Source organism: Lichenostomus cassidix, chromosome 10 (genome assembly GCF_008360975.1).
Source record: "Lichenostomus cassidix isolate B80296 chromosome 10, HeHo_3.0, whole genome shotgun sequence".
NCBI classification, from domain to species: Eukaryota; Metazoa; Chordata; class Aves; order Passeriformes; family Meliphagidae; genus Lichenostomus; species Lichenostomus cassidix.
Window position 1 is genome coordinate 13,235,133 of NC_139491.1, and position 23,661 is coordinate 13,258,793.

The 23,661-nt window shown below is 36.9% G+C and overlaps 1 protein-coding gene across 6 annotated transcripts in view; it reads left to right on the top strand.

The window, feature by feature from the left end:
* TCF12 (transcription factor 12) overlaps positions 1-23,661 on the top strand; it is a 160,093-nt gene that overhangs the window by 43,336 nt on the left and 93,096 nt on the right. For all 6 annotated transcript variants that reach the window (XM_085070720.1, XM_085070722.1, XM_085070721.1 and 3 more), the window contains exons 5-6: positions 41-109; positions 10,721-10,823. In XM_085070720.1, coding sequence (XP_084926846.1) covers positions 41-109; positions 10,721-10,823 — 172 coding nt within the window. The remainder of the gene's footprint in view (positions 1-40; positions 110-10,720; positions 10,824-23,661) is intronic.

Below are 23,661 nucleotides of genomic sequence, written 5' to 3' on the forward strand. Positions count from 1 at the left end.
TTGTCCTGATTTTTCTTACTACTTGCTTATCTGTTTACAGGAAAATGGCACTCTTCATGGAAAAAGCTCAGACCTCTCCACAGACATAGAAAAGTTGAAATCTCAAGAGGTACCACTTACTCTTTTTATACTGTGTGTGATTTTTTTTTTTTTTAAATCCATGTGCAGTGTACTGCTGGAGTTTCCCTTTAAGGTCACAGTGTAGTGACAAAATTATTAAGAATTTAAAGTGTTGGCTCACTATTGGCTGGAATTTCCAAAGGCACTGAAAAATAAGAAGTTTTCAATTAAATAGAATTGGAATTTGATGATAGTTTAGTGCATTCCTGTTAAAAGCTAATGAAAGAAGATTGTGGAATACTGGCTAAAGGACATTTTTCTTTCCTGACTCCTGCCAAAGGTTTGTTCAGGTCAGTATAAATGGTTTGATTGTGGCCAGCAGTGGTGCATAAGGAAAGAGTATAAGTATTGGGCAAATATTTTGCCACCTTTGTTATCTACTCTCCTAGCAAAACCCCAGCTCTTGGCTTAGATTTCCTGGACAGAGCCAATGTTTTGGACATGGTTCTTATAGCTAGTGGTGGGCTTGCTCTCTGCTATTTGTGAATTTTTCTGACTTTGATTACAGTTTTGACAATAATTACAAATATTTTGTGCTAAAACCTACTGGTTTTTTTTTTTTGTCATGTGTGCTGACCGGTGATATGACTGATTTCCACCATGTTCCTGTGTTCCAACTAGTAACAATTGGTTGTTACTAATGTACTTCATAATTTGTGTTCTTTCCCCCACCTTTGTTTTATATGCCACTTCTATGTTCTCCTCAACCAAGCTGAAATATTGTAATCTCTTGGGATCTGCTTGTGTAGTAACTGCTCCTAACCCGTGGTTAGTTCTTGGTGCTGTTCTGTGAATCTTTCTGCTTCTTCTGTACAACTTCACAGTTAGGGGATTGTGCACTAGTCAAGAGGAGGGCATACCATTAATTTCTGCCTCACATAATGATAGATTCATTGTCTGATCCTTTCTTACTTGTTACTAAGTCATGCATTTTTTGATTGTCACTGAGCTGTGAAGTGATACACGGTTTAAAAAATGAGTAGAAAAATATTTTCTCTTACATTGCACCATAGTTACCATATTGTTATGACATTAAGTTATTTTTGAACATATTCGTTTTGTATTTATTTACACTAAATTTGGTCTGCTCTTTTATTACCAATTTCATGGAGAACTTGCTTTGCAACTCTGCCTTAACATTTAGTTAGGATTATTTTAAGTTTTGTTTTATTTTCAGCAGACTTTATTATCTTCGTTTAACCACTCTTTTTGATTTATTCATGGAATTGTTGAAGAATGTTGGTATGGGTACAGTTTTTTTTGAGAAGTGGAGGAAAGACATTGGTAATTTATTTTCACTGTGAAAAGTAGACGTATGTTCTTGTGCTTGGGGTGGGGTGTTTGTAATGTTATAATCTCAGATGTTGTAATCTCTTCATCAACAATTAATTCAGACAAAAACCTTCTCTCATGTATAATAGCAGTTTATTTTATTTTAAGAGTGTCTGGTAATACCTTACTGAAACCGAAACCATTCTTATTTCAATAGTCTTTTGAAGTTACATTAAAGGCTAGGAGTCACAGCAGGCTTAAGAAAAGCTCATATAGAAGCCTTGTCTTTTCATTACCTTATGGTAAATAGTGTTCTGACACTGAAAGAGCAGCAGGTATTTGTGTTTGAATTGGCTGTGACAATCTTTAATTAGTGAAAAGGTACACATTGAGATGTTAGTGACTTCTGTGAGCAAAATCTCTTTTGCATAGGCCAACTGTTAGAAAAATGAATAATTTGAAAATATACCCATGGGGAGGGGGTGAAGAAAAAAGTAGGAAAGCTTTGTTGCTTATAGGAATAATTCAGGAATGGTAGTTAGCAACTCAGTGGAATTCTGTGAAGTGCTGATGGACCTCCCTTAGTCTTGAGTGGTTGTACTGAAGTCCATTTGCAATACTGTATACCAAGTTTGTCTCTTGTGGGGCTTGTTTCTCCTCCTAGTCTCCAATCTTGTTTTTACTTTTCTGTGTGCAGCAGTGGTGGGTTTTCAGTGAATATGCTTGATTGATGTATGCAAGTCTCTCCCTTATCTGGGTGATAAGGAGCTGCAGATATTTTTGCATGTGTTCATAATCCCTTACACTGGAAGAGGAGCTCTTAGTGTGTTTTGCAGAGGATGGTAAAGCTTTTTGAAAGTCTTGCTCTACTGAGCCCTTTGAAGCAAATTCTGAGGTACTTGACTTGAGTACCATGTTTTCTTCACTATAACATATTGCCCTCTAGCATGTGAAAGTTTTGTCTTCCTCTTGTGAGATGATACTGAACTTTTTACTTTTCCTGCTGTATTTGGGAGTCATAATTTATACTTATAATGTAGCAACAAATTGGTATAATCACTTTTTTTGGAGTAAGTGTTGTAATTAAACACTTTTTTTCTATTGTAGTTGTTGTTGTGGTGTGGCTAATGATTGCTGTTTCATGAAGAATAATGCTCTGAGAGGTTTTCTTTTGTTGTTTTGGTTTTGTTGTAACATGTCTTTTCAATAAAAGGAGAACTCAGTTTTTGATCTGTTTAGATTGCTGCCTCCAAATCAAGCATATCTGAAATGTTTTTTCATAAGACATTTCCTTGATGGATTTCCTTTTTATATATACACACATAATAATTGTAACTGTTAAAAATTTAGCATAAATTAGCTGAGGCATTTTTCTTCCAAAATCTGAACTGCGGGTGTTTCAAATAACTCGCAACATTTACGTTGCACTAAAAGCTGTGATTGTACATTTTGACCTGATTTAACATGAATCTAGCTTCAGTACTGAGGGTGCAGTTTATCCTCCTGTTCCTTTACATAACTCTGCTATGTATTTAATTGAAGGCAAAGTGGAGCTGGTCAAGATAGCACTGCTAGATTTGGATTGTTTTGTAGCATCAGGCAACAAGTTGTTCCCTCTACTGTAGGTAAAATACTCAGACATGAATTGGAACCTGAAATACTTTATGCCCAAACTATTCTCCTTTCTCCCTCAAGTAGTACTTTTAATTTGTAAAGAAGTCAAAAAATAGTAACAAGATAGCAGGTTTTGAAATAGTATTTTATACCTCTTAATCTCAGGTACATAACAAGAAGGGAAGCTGTTAAATAGCAAAACAAGACAACAGGGACACAGAAATACAGTACGTGTTATCAAGTCTGTTGTACTTGTGTCCTTTTTGTCCTCTGATTTTTTTTTTTTTTTTTTTTTTTTTGGTGGGGAGGGAGGTTGTTTGGGGGTTCTGCTGCTCGTTATTTGCTTTTTGCTCCTGATGTATTCCACAAGTAAGCAGGTGATTCACTGTGGAATTAAAGCCCAAATTAAATACTCCATAAGTTTAGGACACTTATATATGCAGCATACTTTATAATTTGATTTATGAGCAGCATTTTTCAAAACAAATTCTGTTTTTTAAATTCTGAATACTTTAGTTAGGTTTTCAAGTTTTTTCTTTAAGCATTTGTTGTTGGTCTGTTTGCTCTACTTGTATTATTTTATTTCCTGGTTTATAGCTTAGATAAGAGGCTAGAAAAATCTGGTTTCCATCACATGAATTTTTCATTTCAGCTATATTGGAGAAATGGATCTTTTGCTTGTGGTTTTTTATTGAAACTACCTACCACATTGAAATTAGCATTGGAATCTGTTCAAAAATTAGTTTTCCATTTGGCCAGGGAATTGTCCCACTGCATATCATGTTGATATTTGTCTCACAGGAATGTAGAGAGGTGTAATTGGCTATTGGGTTTAGCTGTTTAAAATCAGATTTGTCACTCAGTAACTTAACGTCTTGGAAGTGGATTTAGAGCTGGAGAAAATTACGTTTATTAGAAAATAACACTCAAAATAAAATTGAAAAATAAATAAACTGTGTTTTCAGTTGTTCCCCATTCCCACACACACAGTTTTCATGTATTTCAACTTGATATGTGAAAAGAAGCTAATTAATAGTTTTAGAACTCTGTTACAAAGCATGTTACTTAGGGTGACACTTAGAGGATGCTTGTGAAAGCTCTCTTGACTTTTCCCAATAATATGTGAAATCTGGGGTCATGATACCTGCTTTTCCCCCCCATGTAGCAGGTGACCAAATAACACAGAAAGCTGCACTTCTGTGTTTAGGATATTGCAGTTGAATGTTAATGCTTGCTGATGCTTATGAAAAGGGAATCATAATTAAAGCTAGAAAGCTCCCAGTTTCTGGTGCAATTGGGTGATCTCCATCAGCAAACTGCTTTCATTCCTCTGTTTAATGAGCATTGTACTAGCTTCTTGCACAACAAAGGGAGGTGAGGTTGAAGTACTGGCTGTTCTCAGGGGGCTGGGAGGTGGCAGACATGGAGCCTGCAGAGGGAGAGGTGTTTGTTTCCTGGCACATCAGACAGGTCTCAGCTTGGTCCCTTAGCTTTTGCGTTGCAGTAGGCAAATGACAGCAACATGGATGAAACAGTGTAAGGAGTGTCAGGAGATTCCCATCATCATCCCTCTGCTCCAGACTTTGCAAGATGGGTTTGGTCACTGCTTGGAAACAACGTTGTTCCCACCGATCCTTTACTGCAAGATTGTGGATGATTTAACTGGAGCTATGCCATGACCTGTGACAATGTGATGTTTCTTTATGTTCAATTAAGATCAGTGAATATAGTGCAAGTGATCCTCAAGGCAAAAAGGAAGAGTACTATTATCTGGATTTATTTTTGGCTTACCTTAATTTTTTGCAACATTCTTCCTGATCTGTGTTCAGTAGACCAAGCCAGGTTTTTGGCTTTCTAGTCCTTCCTGTAGGAGGCATTGACGGATATATTAATTCAATGGCTAAAATACTATTTTTTTCCTTTCTTCCTTTTTTTTTTTTTTTTTTAAAGATTTTCTTGTGTGTTTCTGGAAGCATACATCATCACATAATCCAGTCTTTTAAATTCAGTAGGACACCTTGGTATGTTGTACAGAGCCTCTTTTCTAACCTTCTGTCAGTGACTCAGCACAGTGTTCCTGGATGTAGTCAGTCTCTCTGGTCTGTCCGTCTGTCTCTCACCGCCTCTGCATCTTGCTTTCTTTCCTCACTTCCCCCCTCTCCTTGTGTTTTTTTCCCTTCTTGTTTGTCTTTAGAACTTTCAGATTAGTTTGGAGAAGCAGATAATCCAAAATAAAGTGGATTTTAGCAGTAGCTTCACTTGTTCATTTACACATTAGTCATTTGGATGACTGTTGCCTTATTCATAAGCTCATTGCCAAATTTAGCTTGCAAGGGACCTCAGTATTCCTGAGCTTTTAAACAATTAATATTTGTTATTTAAAGTCAGCCAAACTATAAAACTCAAGGAATTGAAAGCAGCATTCATTAAGTTTAATCTCTTGGTCTGCAGCCATGTCAAACTGTGAACTCAACCATTCATCTTAGTGGAATTTTAATGTCTTAAGTTTAAAGGCAATAATTGAGCTATATTGTAAATTGCTAAAATGCAAATACGTGCTTAGTGATCTGGCAGCTTGGCTATGAGCCTTAGATTTTGGTCTGTTCCCAGGGACTTGTGTAGGAGAGGGCTGGGGATAAGGGAGGAGAAACAAACAAAAATCCTGTTTTCTCTAGTCTAGTGGACTTGAGAAAATGAAATGCTGTAGAGTAGTAAATTGTACAATGAAGACAGCGCAAAGAGTTGAGTATGAACTCAATAAACACATAGGAAAATGGTGTGCCGTGTAGTGACAGTGTCTTCTCCATTTTTCAAATTTTATTCTGAAGTGGAAACAGGATGTTGTTCTTATTTAAAAACAAAACCAAAAACCCCATGACTTGACTTACGGTCAAGAGTACACTTTTGCTTTTGCATGGACAGATCCTGGTGTGACTTTAGAAAACACTTGCTAAGAGACAATAGTTTTATATTTTTGAAGTGGAAGTGAAAGGGAGAGCATTAAATCCCACAGAGACCCTGGAACCAGTACAATGAAAAAGGGTAGGAAGAGTGAACTGGGGCAGGTTTTTGACTTGTTCTGAGGTGAATTCTGTAATTAACTTTAACCAAAATGACAGAACTTTAATGGTCAGTGAAAGACATTGAGTTTTAGGAAGTTAATTATCACTTTATTTGTAAAATGGGACATAGACTCGTTGTGTCAGGCCTTCTCTCTTGGTTTGGTAGGATAAACATGCCTAGTAAGGGATGTGTTTTCTCTGCATGTATGGGTTGGGGTTTTTTTTCTGTTTTGTTTTCTAAATCTTCTAGAGTAATACATTATATAAGATAGTTTTCAGGTGTCCTGTGTACAAGTATGTATGATTTTGTAAATAGTGTCAGATTTTTCATTGGTTTGGCTGTGTTAGTGTGCCTGTGCTTGGAAAATCCTGGTGTAGGTACAGCCTAAATCTCTTGGGCACTTGACACATCTTACCCAGAGGAGGTAGGAATGAATGTTACAACTGTGGAGTTTTTTAATTGGTGGACTTGATTTATTGGAATGATTAGAGAACATCACTCTAATCCAGTGAAATCCCTGAAAAACAAATAAAGTTAGAGCATTCAATGTTGAAAGTGCCTTTACTACTCAGTTAAATTGGAGCACTAATTAGTAGTGGTCTTCCTACTGCATTTCATAACAGCTATTGTTAGTAGGCAATACTTGTTGCTTTCATTTGTAAGTGTATCTGCCTTGGTCTTTCGGATCACAAACATTGTCAGACTGAAATCCAGGGAGAGGCCTGTGCAAAGTGAACAGTAACAACATTACAAAATGCTATAAGGGAGCAGTTAACCCCAATTGCACTTTATTTGGGCTTTAACAGTACAGAAAGAGAAGTTTTGTCTTCCTTTGGGAAAGTTAAAGCTTGCTTTTGTACTAGTTATGTAAGAGGTTGGAACAAGCAAGATGGTTTTGAATTTACGGCTATGGCAACTAATCATGTTCAAAATCAGTTTGCTTTCTGCAAGCAGAAAAATGCCCTAAGCTATCTGCAGTCTCTTCAGAACAGGGTGCTTAGAGCAGGAAATAAATTTGTCCGGTAACTCCTGTTTTGCAGACTTTTTGCCAGTTATTTGCTAAACACTCCCACTGTGCACTGTGATGTATACTAATCATTGGTAGGTTTGCTGAGGAGCCACAGAGGCAGAAATGGGGATGTGTACTCAGCATGGAGTGTCTCTTCCCAGCCTTTCTATGTTAAGTGTGCCCTGCAGGTAACAGTAGGTAGAAATGCTCCAAAGGGCTTTGGAAGCCCACCTGTGGTCCAAAGACTGACATCACCAGCCAGAATATGTGCCATCAAATAGCTCTTCCCGAGAGGGGAGAGGAGCTTTTGGCATGACTGATTAGTTCCTTTTTTCTGCTTGGAGGCTGTATCAGTCCAGCTATATTCAAGTGAGCTTCAGTAGATTGGTCTTCAAAATTGCCAGGAACAGAGATTTCCTTCCTTTCTCAGAAAGGAAGAATGAAATTTGGTAATATGTTATTATTGAGTCTTGCTTAAAACATGGTTTTGAGAAGAGGCTCTAGTAGAATTTTATATAAATCCTCCCCACCACCACCTTCTGTTGCATTTGCCATGAGGGATGAGTTCATGTGCCAGCTGATTGTGTCTTCTCTTCATTACTCAATCACACAAGTGGGGTGTGTCTTTTAAAACACCACTGTCCTTTATTGGTGTTCCAGACTTTTTAAGGCTCTCAACCGTGTTATTCCTTAAGCAATAAGAATATGTTGTCAGTTTGCACTGTCATATTTGTTAAATACATTTTTGAGCTTTGATTGTATTAATAGAAGCTTCCAGTAGCTTTTCAGAAGCTATTGGAAGCTTCCAAAGTTTTATCTATTTAACTCTTCCCAGTAGTAGAACTTTATGCTGTTTACTCTGTAGGTTAACAATACAGATGCAAAAGCAATGAATGGTGGTATCAGGAATGCAATTTTATTTGAAGTACAGCTTAAATGTGAAGAATGCTCTGAGAAACTCTGTGTAATTTATATCACTGTCCTTAGAGCTTTTAGGATTTTTCCTAATTTGCTTTTGTGAAGTGCAAAAGTTGCGCGTTAAATCAAAACTGCATGTGTTTGTGGTTATTTTGTATTCATTTAGTGTGGGTGACTTGTACGTGGGAATCAGCCCAGGGTATCTCATCCCAAACAGAACTCTGTGACCTGAGTTGATAATCCATAACTGAATGCTAAGGCTCTGAATAACTGGTGTCAGGCATGGTAGCCAAGGTAAGAGCTCTTTACATTGGTCCACTGTAGGCAAAGGCATAGGTTATGATTTGCACAAGTGTAAATTCTGTAGTGGTGAATAATAAAATGCCAGATACAAATAATTTTAGGAATTGCATTAAAGTCCAGAAAGGACTATTATTTATTTAAAGGGCTTGCATATCCCTTAGTACATTTTCACCCTGTACACCAGGTGTTTTGTTTCCAATGGCTTTGGTGTTGTGAAGGATAACCTGGAGAATTTTCCAGGTAGATAAAGTAGTTGATTTGTCTAGTGGTGTAGAAATTCAGCTTGGATGCTGTGGTAATTGGTTGCAAGTGCATTTTGGGAAACTGAGAGGGTATATGAAAAGAACATGATGCCAAGTATTCTTCAAAGGAATTTTGATGATAGAAGGAAGATTATTCCTTTTTGTGTAAACCACCAACCCAGCTCACCAATTCCTCTATTTTGTGAGAGGAACATGTAATATTAACATGGGGAGGACCATTAAGAATCCTGTGCATTAGGTAGATAATTTTGCATGATGTGCAACCATGTATGAAATGAGTCTTACTCATGTTATGTTTTCAGTAGTTCTCTTATTTACTTTATAAATAAAGATATCTTAAAGATTTCAGTTTCTGGGCCTCCTTTGAGCACCACATTCTCAATGTGTGAGATATGGATCCTCTTCTATCACTGACAGTGTCCTTTATAGTTTATTTCTTTTAAAATAAAGCATAGCCGAAGTATTGTCTTAGGAAAAAAGGCTTAGAAAAACAACCACGGTGAGGAGTACAAGCAGAGACGCAAGCAGGAAGCTACCTATTTAGGAGCTTTGTTTTTGGTCCTTGTATTTGCAAATTTTTGTTTCTTTATTCAGCAGATTTAATTTCTTTCTTGTTTCATTTCAGCATAAAAATAAACCACATGTGGTGACCTTAGCTAGGAGCCACTCCATTTCCTCAGCAGCTGCTGTTCCACGCTGTTTGTCTGACAGACGGGGCTAGGTCATGGTTTCCAGAGGACATCCTTGTGGTCATAACCAAGTTGTAAATGTCACTAAGATTGTTTCTGAATGCCTATCACAAGTGTATCAGCGATTCTGAAGCAGATAAAGTCAGCCAAAGATTCAGTGGGGAGTTGGGTCTCCCGGAAGATTGCTTTGCAGCCAAACAGCAGCAAGAGCTGTGACATGCATCCATAAGCAGCAGTAGTGATTTGACAGTTCTTTAGCCCTCAGTTAGCAGCCCTTTGGTAGAACTGACAGCATGCCTGCAAAGATAGGGAGGCCTGTTTCAGCCCCATTAATGTTGTCTTGAATGTGAGCCTGCGGTCTGGAGAAATGATAAATGTTCAGTGATTGATGATTTTATAGTCCCAGGGCACTTGGGGTGGTTTCTGGTAGCTGTGAACAATTTTCCCTCCTCCCTTAATTAGGCCTGAGCTTTAGGTTTCTGAACGAGAAGTGACTAAGTGTGAATTGTAGGACAAGGTTTACAAAATGTTTTTCAAAACTTTGGCTACAAAGGAAGTACAATTTTGAGTGCCAGGTCATTCATGTCTTGGTACAGAATAAGTGATTCAGTGTGCATTGGATACGTCTGAATGGCAAATGGCATATTCATACCTTTATATGGAAAAACTGATGGCAATTTGAAATGTATTGAGGAGAGCTTTATGTAATTGGGTTAATTAAATAATATGTACATCCAAGGACTTAATTGTTTTCCATCTCCTCTGCCTTTGGTGTAAGCTTTCAATAAGCCAGTGTTTCCTGACTGTGTAAAGGTCACTCCAAGTCTGTTAAGCTGGCTGTGCTAATGCTAGAAAAATGCAAAAAAAAAGGTTTCGGTTTCAGTGCTTGTTTGCAAATTGGACAACAAAGTTGTTTATTTAATCACTATATGGAAGTAAACCTTTTGTCAGTGAGCTATGCTGGTTAGTAATGTGATAGTGTCAAAATGCCTGTTAATCTATAACATTAATAGCAGCCTGCAAGAGGGAATGGAATTTGTTCTTCTCATCTGCACTAACATTTTTCTTAACATCAGTGACTCTTCCTGACCTTTTTACTCTCTTTTATTAATGCAAACAGAAAGCTTTAGAAAAAAGATTCAGTTGCAAGTTCTTCAGACTAATTTTACTCTCTGTGGTTAGTGACTTAACACTAACAGGATTCAAATATCAAAATATCTTTGTGTTATTCAATTTTTAGAAATCTTGTCCATAAGGACACAGCTTATTAAGAAACTATGTGGTTTCTTTTTGATGGGGAGAAAGTAATATGTGGGCAGAGAGTAATTTCTGTGAGATAGACCTGAAAGCCAACTTTTGTGATTAATGACCAATTGTGACTCTGCACATTTAATTAGGAAAGTGTCATTACACTCAATTAGCAGGGCTGCCAAATAATCTGTTTAATACTCTGGTCTTTTTTTCTCTAGGGTTTTGCAGACAGTCCTCATTACAGTGATCACTTGAATGACAGTCGATTAGGGCCTCATGAAGGATTGTCCCCGACACCTTTCATGAACTCAAATCTGATGGGTAAGTAGGTAATTCTTTACGAGTATCCCCTCAAAGCCTCTTTGGTCAGAAAGAGACATTTTTCATTCCCGTGTCTAGGCCTGACATGTCAAGCATCTGGAAGTTGCTCTGTTTCTTATAGCAACACTGACTTTCATATTCAAATTGTTTTATGTTGGGTGAATTCCACATAAAAGCCATTATCCAGGACTTTTTAGAAGAAGGATGTACCAAGATTTTCTCAAGTTGATCTAGAGCTGATATATTTTGATTTCATGTAAATACTAAGTTATTTTAAAGTTTAATTTTCCTTAATTTTGTTTGAGAAGACATTTATGGCAATTTTTAAGTTGTGCATTTAAAAAAATATTTTTCTAACATTCAACTCCTGGACTACCTATCCATTTACTTTAGGCTTTCCTTCAATTAATAATTTGAGGACTTGCTTCTTATTTTCAGTTTTCTAATTTCTCTGATATTTGTTGTATCAGAAACTTTTGTCAGTTCTAAGAAAGATGGAAACTCCTGCTTCCAGACCTGTGGATGTTTAACAGTTTCTGCTTTTGAAACTGGAAAAAAAAGCAAGCAAATGGTGTAGTATATTGTGGCCTTAAATATTGAAAGCTTTTTTCTCATTGCCTGCACTCTGTGTTACTTGAAACATGGTAATGTGGTGGTGGCATTGGTTGAAAAATCTCCTTTTCTGTGTGCCAGTTTGGAACATAAAAATATTGATTTCTAAATACTTAATTTGGCAATACATAGTCTTGAGACCATTTTTGTTTTGTATTTTAGACTTGAGGATGACTCTGAATATTTGTTCTGAATTTGTACATTTCACATTTTTTTACTTCTATATTCCCCATCTTGTAGACATGACCTATTTTGTGATCTCAGTATTGTCCTTTTAAGACATAGCCATGGTAATCTAAGTGGATTACCTAAATCCAAATCCTGGTGGTCTGCAATTTCTTTTGGAAATCTTTCTACTTTGCTCAGTCTTTGTTTACTACTTTAATTTTCTCTGAAACAGAGGCAGACAAAGCTCAGCTATTGCTGAAAACAAACAGAATTTTGTTTAAACTTCATATACGAAGCTGAAAACATGTAATTTTTAAAAGGCTGTGTCTGTAGACTTTGAGTAGAGAGTACATGTAAATTGATCAATGACACTTCTATCTGAAGACAGCAAAGCTAAAATGTGGTCATTATTTTGATGAAGCAGAGTAGACTTTCTCCGAATACTCTTTCAAATGTGTCTTTTTTCAAATGCAGGAAGCTAAAAAGACAAGTTAGTTCAATCGCTTCTCCAGTATTTTGATCAGTAGCATGTATGGAATGTCTCTAGGCTTTGTAGCTGATACTGATTTTATTTTAGAAAAATATATATTAAAGTTTGATTTTTTTTTTTAAATTAATATTACCAAGGGCAAACTGTTTATTCATGTTTTTAATTTAAGCCATCCAATTTCTAAACAATATATGCCTTTAAATATATGACAAAAATAATTGGTGCAACTATATCTTCTTAGCTTTTCATTTTTATTGAAGCGATTATTCTATTAGGCCTAATAGAATTACATCATTAATACAGATTTGAGAAGAAGCCTCCATTTAGATGGTTTTGTAGAGAGGATGAACAAATTGCAAGATATGTACATGTTAGTCACCCAAAGCAGCTGAGAACTGAAATAGTTTTGTAAAGCTTTGTGGTTAAGGGTTCTTAGGGATTTTATTTTTTGGAGCAAAGGTGCTTAATTTCCCTCTATATGCAGCCAAGAAGTATAGAAACTTTCAGTGCATATCTCTAAGATATGTTCACATCAAAACTCTAAAAGTATGCCTTTAAAAGTATTCCACTTGTAGTTTTTGGCTTGTCATAACGTAAAATTGTGTTTGTTTTACTTATGTTACCGTATAGGATGCAGCTTTGTATATGATACTTTCACATTGTTAATTTTTGCATTGTGTTTTAATTGATGCTGAAATTTTGGAGAGAGGAATGATGAAAGCTGCACGAAAACATAGAGTAGTAGTTTTCTGTGTAGTACCACTGTCTGTGTTTATAGTTTCTTTATCTATTATTGAAAAGAAAAATGATAATTCTTCTAAAGTTTTTTAGACAAAAGAAAAGTTATACAGTTTCTTAATATAAAATTGTGGACATGTTCCCATAAACAGAATGAATACATTTATTGTATTAGCTAATGTATACATATGATATTTAAAATGTTGGTTCACTATTTTGTGATCTTTGGAGTTTAAAAGGAGATGGAGGCTAAGAACATGAACTTGATTAGCTTATAGGAAATATCTCACAAGACTAATAGCAGTGATTGAGCATCTGGGGTTCCGCAACGAAGCTTTAAGAAATACATCCCTTCCCAACATTTTATCCCGACTGAAATACATTTCTGAAATAGTTAAAAACTGTTAAAAAAGAAGAAGAGAGAGAGCAACAACATATTTCACCATTGCTGTCAACACTTAAGAGCACCATTAAAAGAAAGAATTGTGTGTCAAGGGGATGTTGTTGTTTTGTGTATTATGTTCAGCCGTAAGCATATTTGCCTGAAGAGATAGTGGATTATAAAGTGCCACTGTCTTTCATGATGGAGCTCTCAAACATTTTAATGATCTTGTACATTGCAAAAGAGAGAAATTTTGTCTAACAAGAGTTGATAATGATTCAATAATGAACAATTTACCACAGAAAGATGCATTTCCATATTCATTTAGATATTTTTTGAAGTGTTTTGCAGAGGAAGTAAAGCTATTATGCTGGATTGGTTAGTGTTCCTCACTAATGAATTCCAGAATTATCGTGTTGATTTGGTAGTATAAAAAAAGAAGGGCCGTTACTTATATTTTAAGTAAAACCACTGAATCCTCTTGGGACCAGCATAGTCTGTTGGTATCCATAGAGATATGTAGAAAATCAGGCTAAGATATATTGGTGGTATTGTAGCTCCATTTAGACTTGATAATCTTTGCTTATTCAACACTTCTGTTTTAATTACATTCTAGAAAACTATTCACAAGGAGATGGGATTCTTTTCTCTGTAATTATGCTGTCTTTTACTACTCTGCACTTGCAAGGAGAGGTCAGTTTTTGCTAGGACCCTTCAAGCATGTGGTATTGTATCTTCTGTTGTACTGCTCCCTTGACTTATTCTAACTGAGCTTTTTTACTACTACTTACGGGGAAGAAAGCAAGCAAGCAGATTATTCTTGAATATAGCTTAAAGGGATTTTTGTTAGTCTGTCTTGAAAATTTGAAGTGTGTGAATTAGTTAGTGTGTCTGTCTTTCCTCAAGTGGTAGAAACTATGACAGCCAACTGCTTGTGCTCCATGTTCATCATCTGAGTACTGCACAGTTCTAAAAGGTTGTATATGACAAAATGTCATTAAAAAATTTAGTCAATAGTGAGTGAAAAGACAGTGGTTGAATATCAGCTTGCCATGTTGAAATCAGTCCCTTGAAGCAGAAAGATTATTCTTCCAAGTTTTCTTTCAAATATATTTCCTTGTTTTCTCATTATTTCTTTAACTAATTAATTCCTTTAAAGTTTAATTGGGTTATGGTTTAGGTGTTTCTGAGCTAGCAACAGGGTTTGAAGACCTGTCAATGAAACCAGAGAATGTATGAAAATGGAGGATTTTAGATTATCTGCATTTTCCCAGCCTCATTTACTCACTGACTCCAATAGACCAGCTGCAGGTTGTAGTTACTAGTTTATCTCATACCCTCTGGTGATGTTGTAACACACACACCTCTGTTAGCATCCTGGTGGCTTTGCTACTCTTGCTAACACGCTTCTGCTGTATGCTGGGTAATGCCATGGTACATTCTTTCAGCCAGCATTAAGAGATGGAGGGACTGAGCATTCAGAGAAGTCACAACGTATCACCTGGTATTTATAAGGTGGGAATACAAACTTGTTACAGTAACTAGACCTATAAATCATTCAGATTGTTAATAAAAGTGTAGCTTCTTTTACTCTGCTTATAATGGGAAGATAAAGGGTAAACCCGATTCTTTTCCTGTTTGAAATAAATAGGTGAAGGAACCAAAGGCAGCACTGTCAAATGGAAGCAGAGTAACACACATTGGGTTTTTTGCAGTGTGACTTTCTTTCATGTTGGTTGTACTTGATGCACTTGAGTCACTTGGGTGGTTTGTCATCAGGCATCACAAACCAGGGTTTCTGAGTAGATTACATCTATACAGACCATGAATTTTATCCTCTCTTACTGTTCAGCAGTCTTGTTCCAGTGTAGTGAGGGTTAATAGGTATGTGCAGTGTAGAAAGCACTGTGGGAAGGTGGCGGGAGCAGAGAGGTGCTTCATGGGTGGAAGCCAAATTTTAAGAATTTTCAAAACTAGTCTTCTGAGTTACTGTGAAACTAATGATACATTTTGTGTATTAATCATATGAATGAGAGATCAATGTCTGAATTGGGATGCTTTCTGGTTTTAGAGTTTCGTTTAATTGACTTGATTGCCTGATTGTGCAGGTTGCTGCGAATGTCAGGGCTTCTGCCAGTGCATCTTTCAAACTAGTGATATTACTGCCTTAATTTTTAATGTAAAATGTATTATTTGAGTTGTAATTTAGGCACTCCAGTTGGCTTGGGTAGAGTAGAAGGTATTTTTAAAGATGAACATTGAAGGAGTGTTTTTTGAAGCAACATGGTAAATAGCTGAAGCCTCTGTGAACCTTCCTGTACTGATACAGTTCTTGAGCAGCTGATGTAAGCTTTAAAACCATAATTTGTAAAAGGTTATTCTCAGTTAAAGGAGAGGCTTTTGAACTTTAAAATACAATTAAAAGAAGGCATGCATCTGAATTGGTACTCAGTTAAGAATCTAACTGATCTTGAGGAAAATTGCCGATTTTATTCCTCAATAACCCTTCAATAAAAGAATTTTGGAATTGAAGAGAGAGATCTTTTTATAAATGACTTCATAATGGTGCAGGCAATAGTAGGAAACCAAAGCAAGGGTAAATAGTTATTAAAATGGCACACATTAAGAATGATGCCATTATAGTTTTTGCTAGAAATCTTGTTTTAATTACCTTTTAGGAAGGGAGAGGGCAGATGCAAGTGGGGAGTTGGCAGACCCTCTATTTGTCCAAAATAATAGTTAGATCTCCTTGAATTGCTTTCTATAGTCATTAGTATTTCAACACATGAAAAAAAATAGGCATCACAATGGAAATTATCTCCAGAGATATGAGTAATAGCAAGATTGATCTGAAATAATTTATATGCAGTTACATTGTTATTAACTTGGAGAATAGTGGGGACAGAGTATTTTATATGCTTTGGAGAATTCATTAGGAAGAAAGAGGAAAATGTTAAAAGAAGAAAATGACAAAACAGTGGGATAGCAAAGATTATGACAAGTGCTTCAGTCTATCTTGTTTTACAGGTCAATAAGTTGAAAGAAAATTGTAAAAGGGTAGCTAATAAGCTTCACATTATGCGTAGTTATCTGTCAAATATTAGTGAGTTTAGAAAAGCTTTCTCTAGTAAAAACCCACAAGTATAAGATACTTGTGGAACCCATAAGGAACCCACAGTTCCAATAAATTACTTAGGGGTAGTGGTACTGAGTCCACCCCAAGCCAGAGATTGTAAACTTCCCATGCTGAAAAAGTTCCTTAACATTCACTTTACATAATTGGATTGTGCAGTTTCACAGTATTATGTTTACATTTCTTTAAATCACTTATTGTTTTGATCATTAAAGCTAAAAGTATAAAGCTGCTGGTTCACCTCTATGTATGATGTCATGGCTACTTTTTCCAAGTTAGGTGTTGGCATCGCTTCACCCCAGTAATGCTTCTTGTCTTCTTGCTTCTGATAGGCTTATGATTTTTTTAATAATTAGCATTTTCCAAATCATTGCATATAGTGAATCTGGAAAATGGAAGATTTCCGTTTAAACTCCTTTCTAAGATTGTTTCTTTTCCTTTTGAGGCATGTCACGCTGCTTAATTGATGCTGGTTTTATATGATATAGATTGGCTAAAAGCCTATTGTGAATTTCATAGTATTTTGTATTTTATAATGTATTTTCAAATCCAGAGTAATATTTTAAGTTAAATTTCAATTATTTCTTCCTCTCTTCCAGATACTGATTTGAATAATTTACTTCACATATGAATACATAAAACCACCATAAATAAATTGAGGTTCCATTTTGTTTGTTTGTTTGTTTCTGTTTTGAATGCTAGCAGTCCTTTTGTTCTGGAGTGTTTGTGCATCTGGCTGTGTCCCAGCTCTGGCGTGGTGTGCTGGGCAGAGGCAGCTCTCAGACCTGGGCTCTGACACACTGCCTCCTGCCAGCTCAGAGCTGCTGCTCTGCAGGCTGGAGCTTTCTGGAGTTGCAGTGTTTTGTATCTGTTCATACACTTGCAGATTTATCTTTTTTTTTTCCCCAGGTATTACATTAAATAAATTCCACTCACACCAAAGAATTGCTCTCATCTGCTCTTAATTTTCCTTTTGTGAAAGCTAATGGGTTTCTGGGAAATTAAATTACACAGTCATTTAGTGAAAGTGCTAAGTGCAGGGCATTTTTACCCTTGGGTTTTTGCTCACAAGAGCGTGTGTTAAGCTTAGTTTTCCCTTCTGTTTACGGTAATATTTCAATCAAATAGCTTCCCTAACATTTCTTTAACTACAGTAATACCTCGAGGCTTTCCCCCCATGCGGCGGGGGGCTCGTGTCCTTTGTAAGGTTCTGCTGTAGCAGGTGTCCGTGTGTGCTCTCTGCCCCTCGAGACTTTGATCTCTTTCCTGGTGAGCAGCTGTGGCAGAGGGGCCCTGGCAGCACTCCTCAGGTGGTGCTCAGGTGTGCCTCTGCCAGGTAGGTGTGTGGGCACAGCTGCCTGCCGCTCTCCCACCTCTGCTGGCGCCCGGCGTTCCCTGCCTTTGGCAGCTCCCGGCGCGGAAGGTGAGGAGGGGTGAGCAGGTGCACGGTGGGCAGCTTTCCCCCCTCCCTTCGCTGATCTGCTTGCTGCAGCAGTGTGCCTGAGTGTCGAGGCACTTCATCCTTAGCCATTCAGGGTAGTATTGAGCACGTTTAGATGATTTTTATATCTCCAGATTGATGTTGGAATTGTTAGCAGGCTTAGTCTGCAGTGCTGTGGTTCAAGGAAGAAACTGGAAAGGTTTTTTTTTCTGTCAAGTAAGCAAGTGAATAAATTTGTTCTTGAAAATCCATCAAGCTGTGTGATTAAGCATTGTGCTAGGAAGAGCTGATGATTTCTTTTCACTGGAAGCTGCCAGTGTCAGAGGTACCTTCACAATCCCCAGCGTGTCCCACAAGCAGAACTTGCAGCTCTGGTGCTCCATAGATGGTGGTGGTGCTTGCACTGTGCACTCACAGAATAAAAATGGGACCTAGTGCTAACTGTGTTGGAGGAAGATGAAATGTTGCCGTCTTCAAAATGGTCTCACACTTGAACCCAGATTTTTTGCCATACTAAGTGCTTTTGAATTGCCAGTCTGGGAATAAATATGTAAAGTCTGTGGCTTTTACATTTTGAAATATTTTAGTTCTGATAAAATTTGTTCTGCCAAGCTTGGGTTTTAGTTAATGCAGTCTGATACATTTGAGTGTTGATTTATTCACAGTGTACTCTGCTTCTGAAAAGGGGAATAAATAGTAATCTGATGAAATTTTTAAGTCTTGTATTTCCTCTTTGTTATAACATGTCAGTTTAGCTGCTGCAGGGTATGTTTATCTGTTACAAGGCTCATCAGTGCATGAAATGCTGAAAGGGCATATTTCTCTCCTGTGGTTCCTGCCATCCCTGGGCACTTGTAGATGTGTTCCAGTGGATGGGATCAGCTGGGTGAAGCTGTAGGATTTTAAATTTGAGTCTGTCTGAAGGCGCCAAGCTCTCTTCTAGGGAGGAGGGGGTGATTCTTTCCCATACTGGTGATGTAACTTCCCCACGAGGCAGTTGCTTAGGGATCTACATAATAACTATTATCCTGTTCAAATAGGAGACTGTAGAAAGCTCACTGGTGATTAAAAGATAATTTTGTAATTTTTCATGGCTTGTCTTTGTTTTGTAATAAAGATGTTTGCTTATCGCCAGGTGCATAAAAATCATTTACTTAATCTCTATTTCATTCCATTAATTTTTTTTCATTCTTGCATGCATGTATCTGTAGCCTTTGAGTTGCTAGCAGTCCAGTTTTTAATAAATGCAGCAGCCTGTATCCAGTGATTAAATTCTGAACTGGTCAACCAAAATGTTCTAACTAGGCTGCTTGTGCCAAAACAAGTGGCTTTTGTGATTTGGGGCATTATAATATTTGCATTAGTATGAATTGAAGTTGCTAATAGTTTTCTTTAGAGACTGGGTTTTAGTGAGTCAAATGTTTGTTGCTGCTGGAAACCTGACTTTGTTTAGCTGTAGAGACATCTCAGAGGGGAAAACAAATGAGATGAAAACAAGAGATGTAGTTTTATTTTTCAGGTGCATGGGGGAGTTGGACCTCTAATACTAGTTTTTGTCAGTTGCTTGAGCAGCTGCTGCATTTTCCATAGAGCTGTAAGCTGCTGTAGGTGTGCAGTGCTTCAGCTATGTAATAGATAAGTGGGACAAGTATCATCAAAAGAAACCAAAATTTTTAAGTTTGATTTTGGCAATAGCATCTGGACACTTCCACATCAATCTTGCAATCAATATTGCACCAAAGTTTTGTTTCAGAGAAGTGGATGAAAGGTTTTCATGTAACAGAAATGTGCAAAGACCAGAGCAATTGCAACTCATTCTGTTAGGAGGTGGTTATATCTTGCTTTATATGCAAGGCTTTCTTGGTTGCTGGCTTTTTTAATGTTTTCCTGGAGGCTGTCAGCATTGTGGCTTTCACATAGGTGTGCAGCTTCTGTCACTCTGTATGTATATCAGGAAGTCAGATGAAAATTCTGCATTGTTATATCCAGATGGAGGGTCACTTGGAGAAATAGAAACCCTGTTCTTTGTATGTGAGGAAGCTTCACCAGGATGGCATTTGGTGGAGGGAGGGTGCTGCTTGTTTGGGGTTTTTTTGGATGGTGCTCACACAGGTCGTCCATCTGAAGATGAAATAGGAGAGTGAGTTGATGCATCATTTTATGTGATGATTTGTTACATACACAGTTAAAGAAACTCACACTATTTGGGTTTACTGTTACTGATTCTTTTTAAGAAAGCAGAAGCCTTAAATTGAGAGATGAAATAAAAAAAAGTTCATTGAAGTGGGAATGAGGAAGAAACATAGTGGTTACTGTTGAGATGAGTTGACTGATTTTACAGTTTTTTGTAAAACTGGCAAAGTCTGGCCGTGAAACTTAAAGGTAGTAGGGAACCAAGTGCAATAAAATATGTCATGTGTAAATGTACAATGTGTAAATTCAAATTGGAATTGTACAGACCCTGGGTAAAACCAGTGCTATTGTCACAATAACTGCAGTGAAATGTTAATTTACTTCACATTGTAGTAGGGACCTCTAAAACAATCCTGGCACTGCAGATACATGCAATACAAATAAGGCATCTTGCAATGTCTTCTTCTGATATGATGGAACATAGGAAGCAGAAGTCTTGAGAGCAATGTGTGACTTGTTAACAGTCTTGTAAGCTTCAAGGCTGATCCCTGGGGTCTGCATTGAATACCTAAGTGCATGACTGTATCATAAATAAATTTGTATCATGTTTAAAAAATGTTCTGCAGTGATAGGAAAGAGTGTACTTGTATGCTCTTTATCAGGATACTGCAGTTTTAAGTATGTTTGTTCCATGGTAGGAACAAAGAGAAGTTTGTCTTATTATTTTGACATGATAAATAACATCTCTGTTTCTGACTGAATTATTTTTTTCCTATTACATCATTTATTTATTTTGCATATTGCTGGTCCGTCACAAGCTATCATCACATTAGATTTATTTATATATTTATTTGAAGCCTCGAAGTAATTCCCAACTTAAACTAATTGACCAGCTAGAACTGAGATTTACAAAAATCAACTCCTTGCAGAACCGTATTTCTTAAATTATGCCTTACCTGTCTTAAAAGTTGCATTGCATTATGAAATACTGTAGAGAATCTTCTGATTGTGTAATTCTAACTTCAAAGGAGTTTGTAGAAGCTCCTATGTGTTGTACTATAGAAAGCATTTAGCACACCTTAATATTTTACCTATCAGTCAAAAAGTGAGAATTTCTCCCCCGTATTTGTAAGTTCATTTTGCTTTCGTTTTAGAGGAGATTTTGTTTCTTTATGGATGTGCTGCATTATTGTACAGCTTCAAGTTTGAAAGGTACTGGAATTGGTACAGATATGCTAGATCAGAAACTGAGCTCTTGCTTGTTTTCCAGGATACAGTTTTTACTTTATATTTAGAGAAATGTCATCCTTTCTCCCAGCATGAATTAGATCTTGCTTCTTGATGATAGGTGAGGTGATTTTCTTTTCAGCAGTGCTGTGTTCTGTGGTGAAAGATGGGCTAATATATTTTACCATCACTGAAACAATTTTTCTTTGAATCTTCTCGGGTTGATATTTTTAAGCTTACGAAAAATGTCGGTAGCATTACTAGTGTTTAAAAATTGCTTTAGATATAACAAAGCTGAGAAATCCTCATGACTTTTTTTTTTTTTGTGTTTGTTTGTCTGAATCTTGTCACTTTGCTGGGTATTTGCGGGTTGAGCTGTGAGAGCACGGCCTGAAGTCACTTGTTCATGCAGGGCTCTGTTTACCTTGCACCACTACGTTGTTCTTGCCCAGCGTAGTGGGGGTTTGAGGGTTATTTTGTTTTGTTTGATTACAGAGTGGTGGGAGGAGGAGCGATGATTGCCTTGTCTTTCTGGTGCTTGGCTGCATTTTTAAAATTTTTTTGTTCACTGCTTTTATTCATCAGTGACAATTTATAAACAGTGCATGTTTCACAATGATTTCAGCCTTGAGTGCCAAACAACTGTATGATTTTGTTCCTTTGTTTGACAGCTATCTGGCACTAAGCCCTGGGCACAATTATAACAAACAGTGTTGTCCAGTGTACTTGTATGTTCTTTATTTCAGTTACATTTTTGCTATTACATTAGAAATGTGTCTTCCTAGAAATGTAGTTCGAAAGGTATACGGTAGAAAAAGCCAAACAAACCCTTTGTACATCTGATGAAAGAATTGAGTATAAACTTGTTCCTTCATTTTTCTGGAGCTGCAGACAGCAGGGTAAATGAAGAGGGGCAAGTAGAAAAATACTACTAGGTTTAGTTTGGTTCAGTGGCACAGTTGCTAACTATGATGAGGAATATAGAGTGTTGGTAGAAGGAAAAAGCCCACGTGGTTCTCCAGTTGGTAATCATTTTATCTAGGATAGTTTGTGCATGTATAGACAATGAAAAGTAGGCTTTCAGCTATGTATTTAGAACAGAGTAAAGCTAAATAATATGTTTTTAAAATGTAGAGTATTTTCTGTATTGATTTATCTTATTTTATCTACATAGAAGAAAATTTGGGGCCCAAATGCCTTGAACTCAAAGTACTGTGTTTAGGTGGCTTGGTTGACATACAGTATGAAGGAGGAAAGCTTCCCTGTGACCATGTGCCTCGGAGTTTCTGTTTTGTGTGCTTCCCCCTCTCTCCCCAGCTCAGACACATCTTGGTCTCATGATAGAAACATAGTGCAAATGCCAGTAAACCAATGTGAAATAAAACACCAAATGGAAAGGCAGTGATTCATCAGGAGAAAATGTTATCCAGGCCCCAGTAACTTTTTTTCTTCTTTTAACCTGTGCTCTCAAGCTTTGTTACTCCCTTGATAATCAGTTTCAGTGCCATTATTGAACTGAAAGCTGTGTTTTTAGAGTTGCCATTGCCCTTCTGCAGATCTCTCCTACTTTCTTGATGGTACTTTTATGTTGCTTTCTTGTTTGTTAATGCAATGCAATTGTCATTGATCCAGTTTATTTTCTTCAAAAAATGCCAAAGCTTGAGAGGTAGAAAATAATGTAAACTTTAATTTACACTAAAATCATTAATAGAATCATCTGTCCTCAAATCTATAGAATATAATTTTACTGTAGTCTTGCTGTGTGGTTAAACTCATATTTTTGTTCCTTGAATGCACCCATCTGGATCAGTACACTGTTCCACGTGAGCACTTTCATGAGGCTTGTGCTCAGCTGCGCTTTGGGATTTTTCCTGTATTTACCTGGCTTGTCTGTCTGCCTTGGTCTGTTGGCTTGTTTTGGCTCTTTTAAGAGAAGACCATTTTTTTGTGGCTTTGTGCAGATGTGTTGCTCTTTGTAATGATTTATTTTCCTTTTCTTTCCTTCATCTTAAATATGAAGAAAAGGTAAATTCTAAATCTTTTTATGCTCCGTTACTTGCTGTGTGGTACGTACTTGGCTATGATGCCTGATTGTTGAAGTTCAGACCATATAAGTTTTTTCATATTCTCTCTAGGTTTTTTTGTGGTTCTTTCTCTGTGCACTTGTTAGTGGCCAGTGCTGTTCAGCATGGGTCTTGGTGAGGCATTTGTATACTCAAAATTGGCATCTTCTAGGAGGTCTTTAAATGCAGATTCTGAACTGGGATGCTCTGTAGTCGAGTAAGTTTTCCCCTTCACAGGGCAGAATATTGAGCAATAGATTTGGAAGATGAAAACTTCATATTGCAATGAGGTGTAGTAATGCATTGGCTGATCCTCTGTTAGAAATGCTAGAAGTTGTGGTGAATGGACAAGAGAATAATAAAAAACAATATAGGAAAATATATTTCAAATGGAAAAATAATTTATTGATGGCCAACTGCTAAAGGACATCAAAGCTGCAGGGCTATGGCT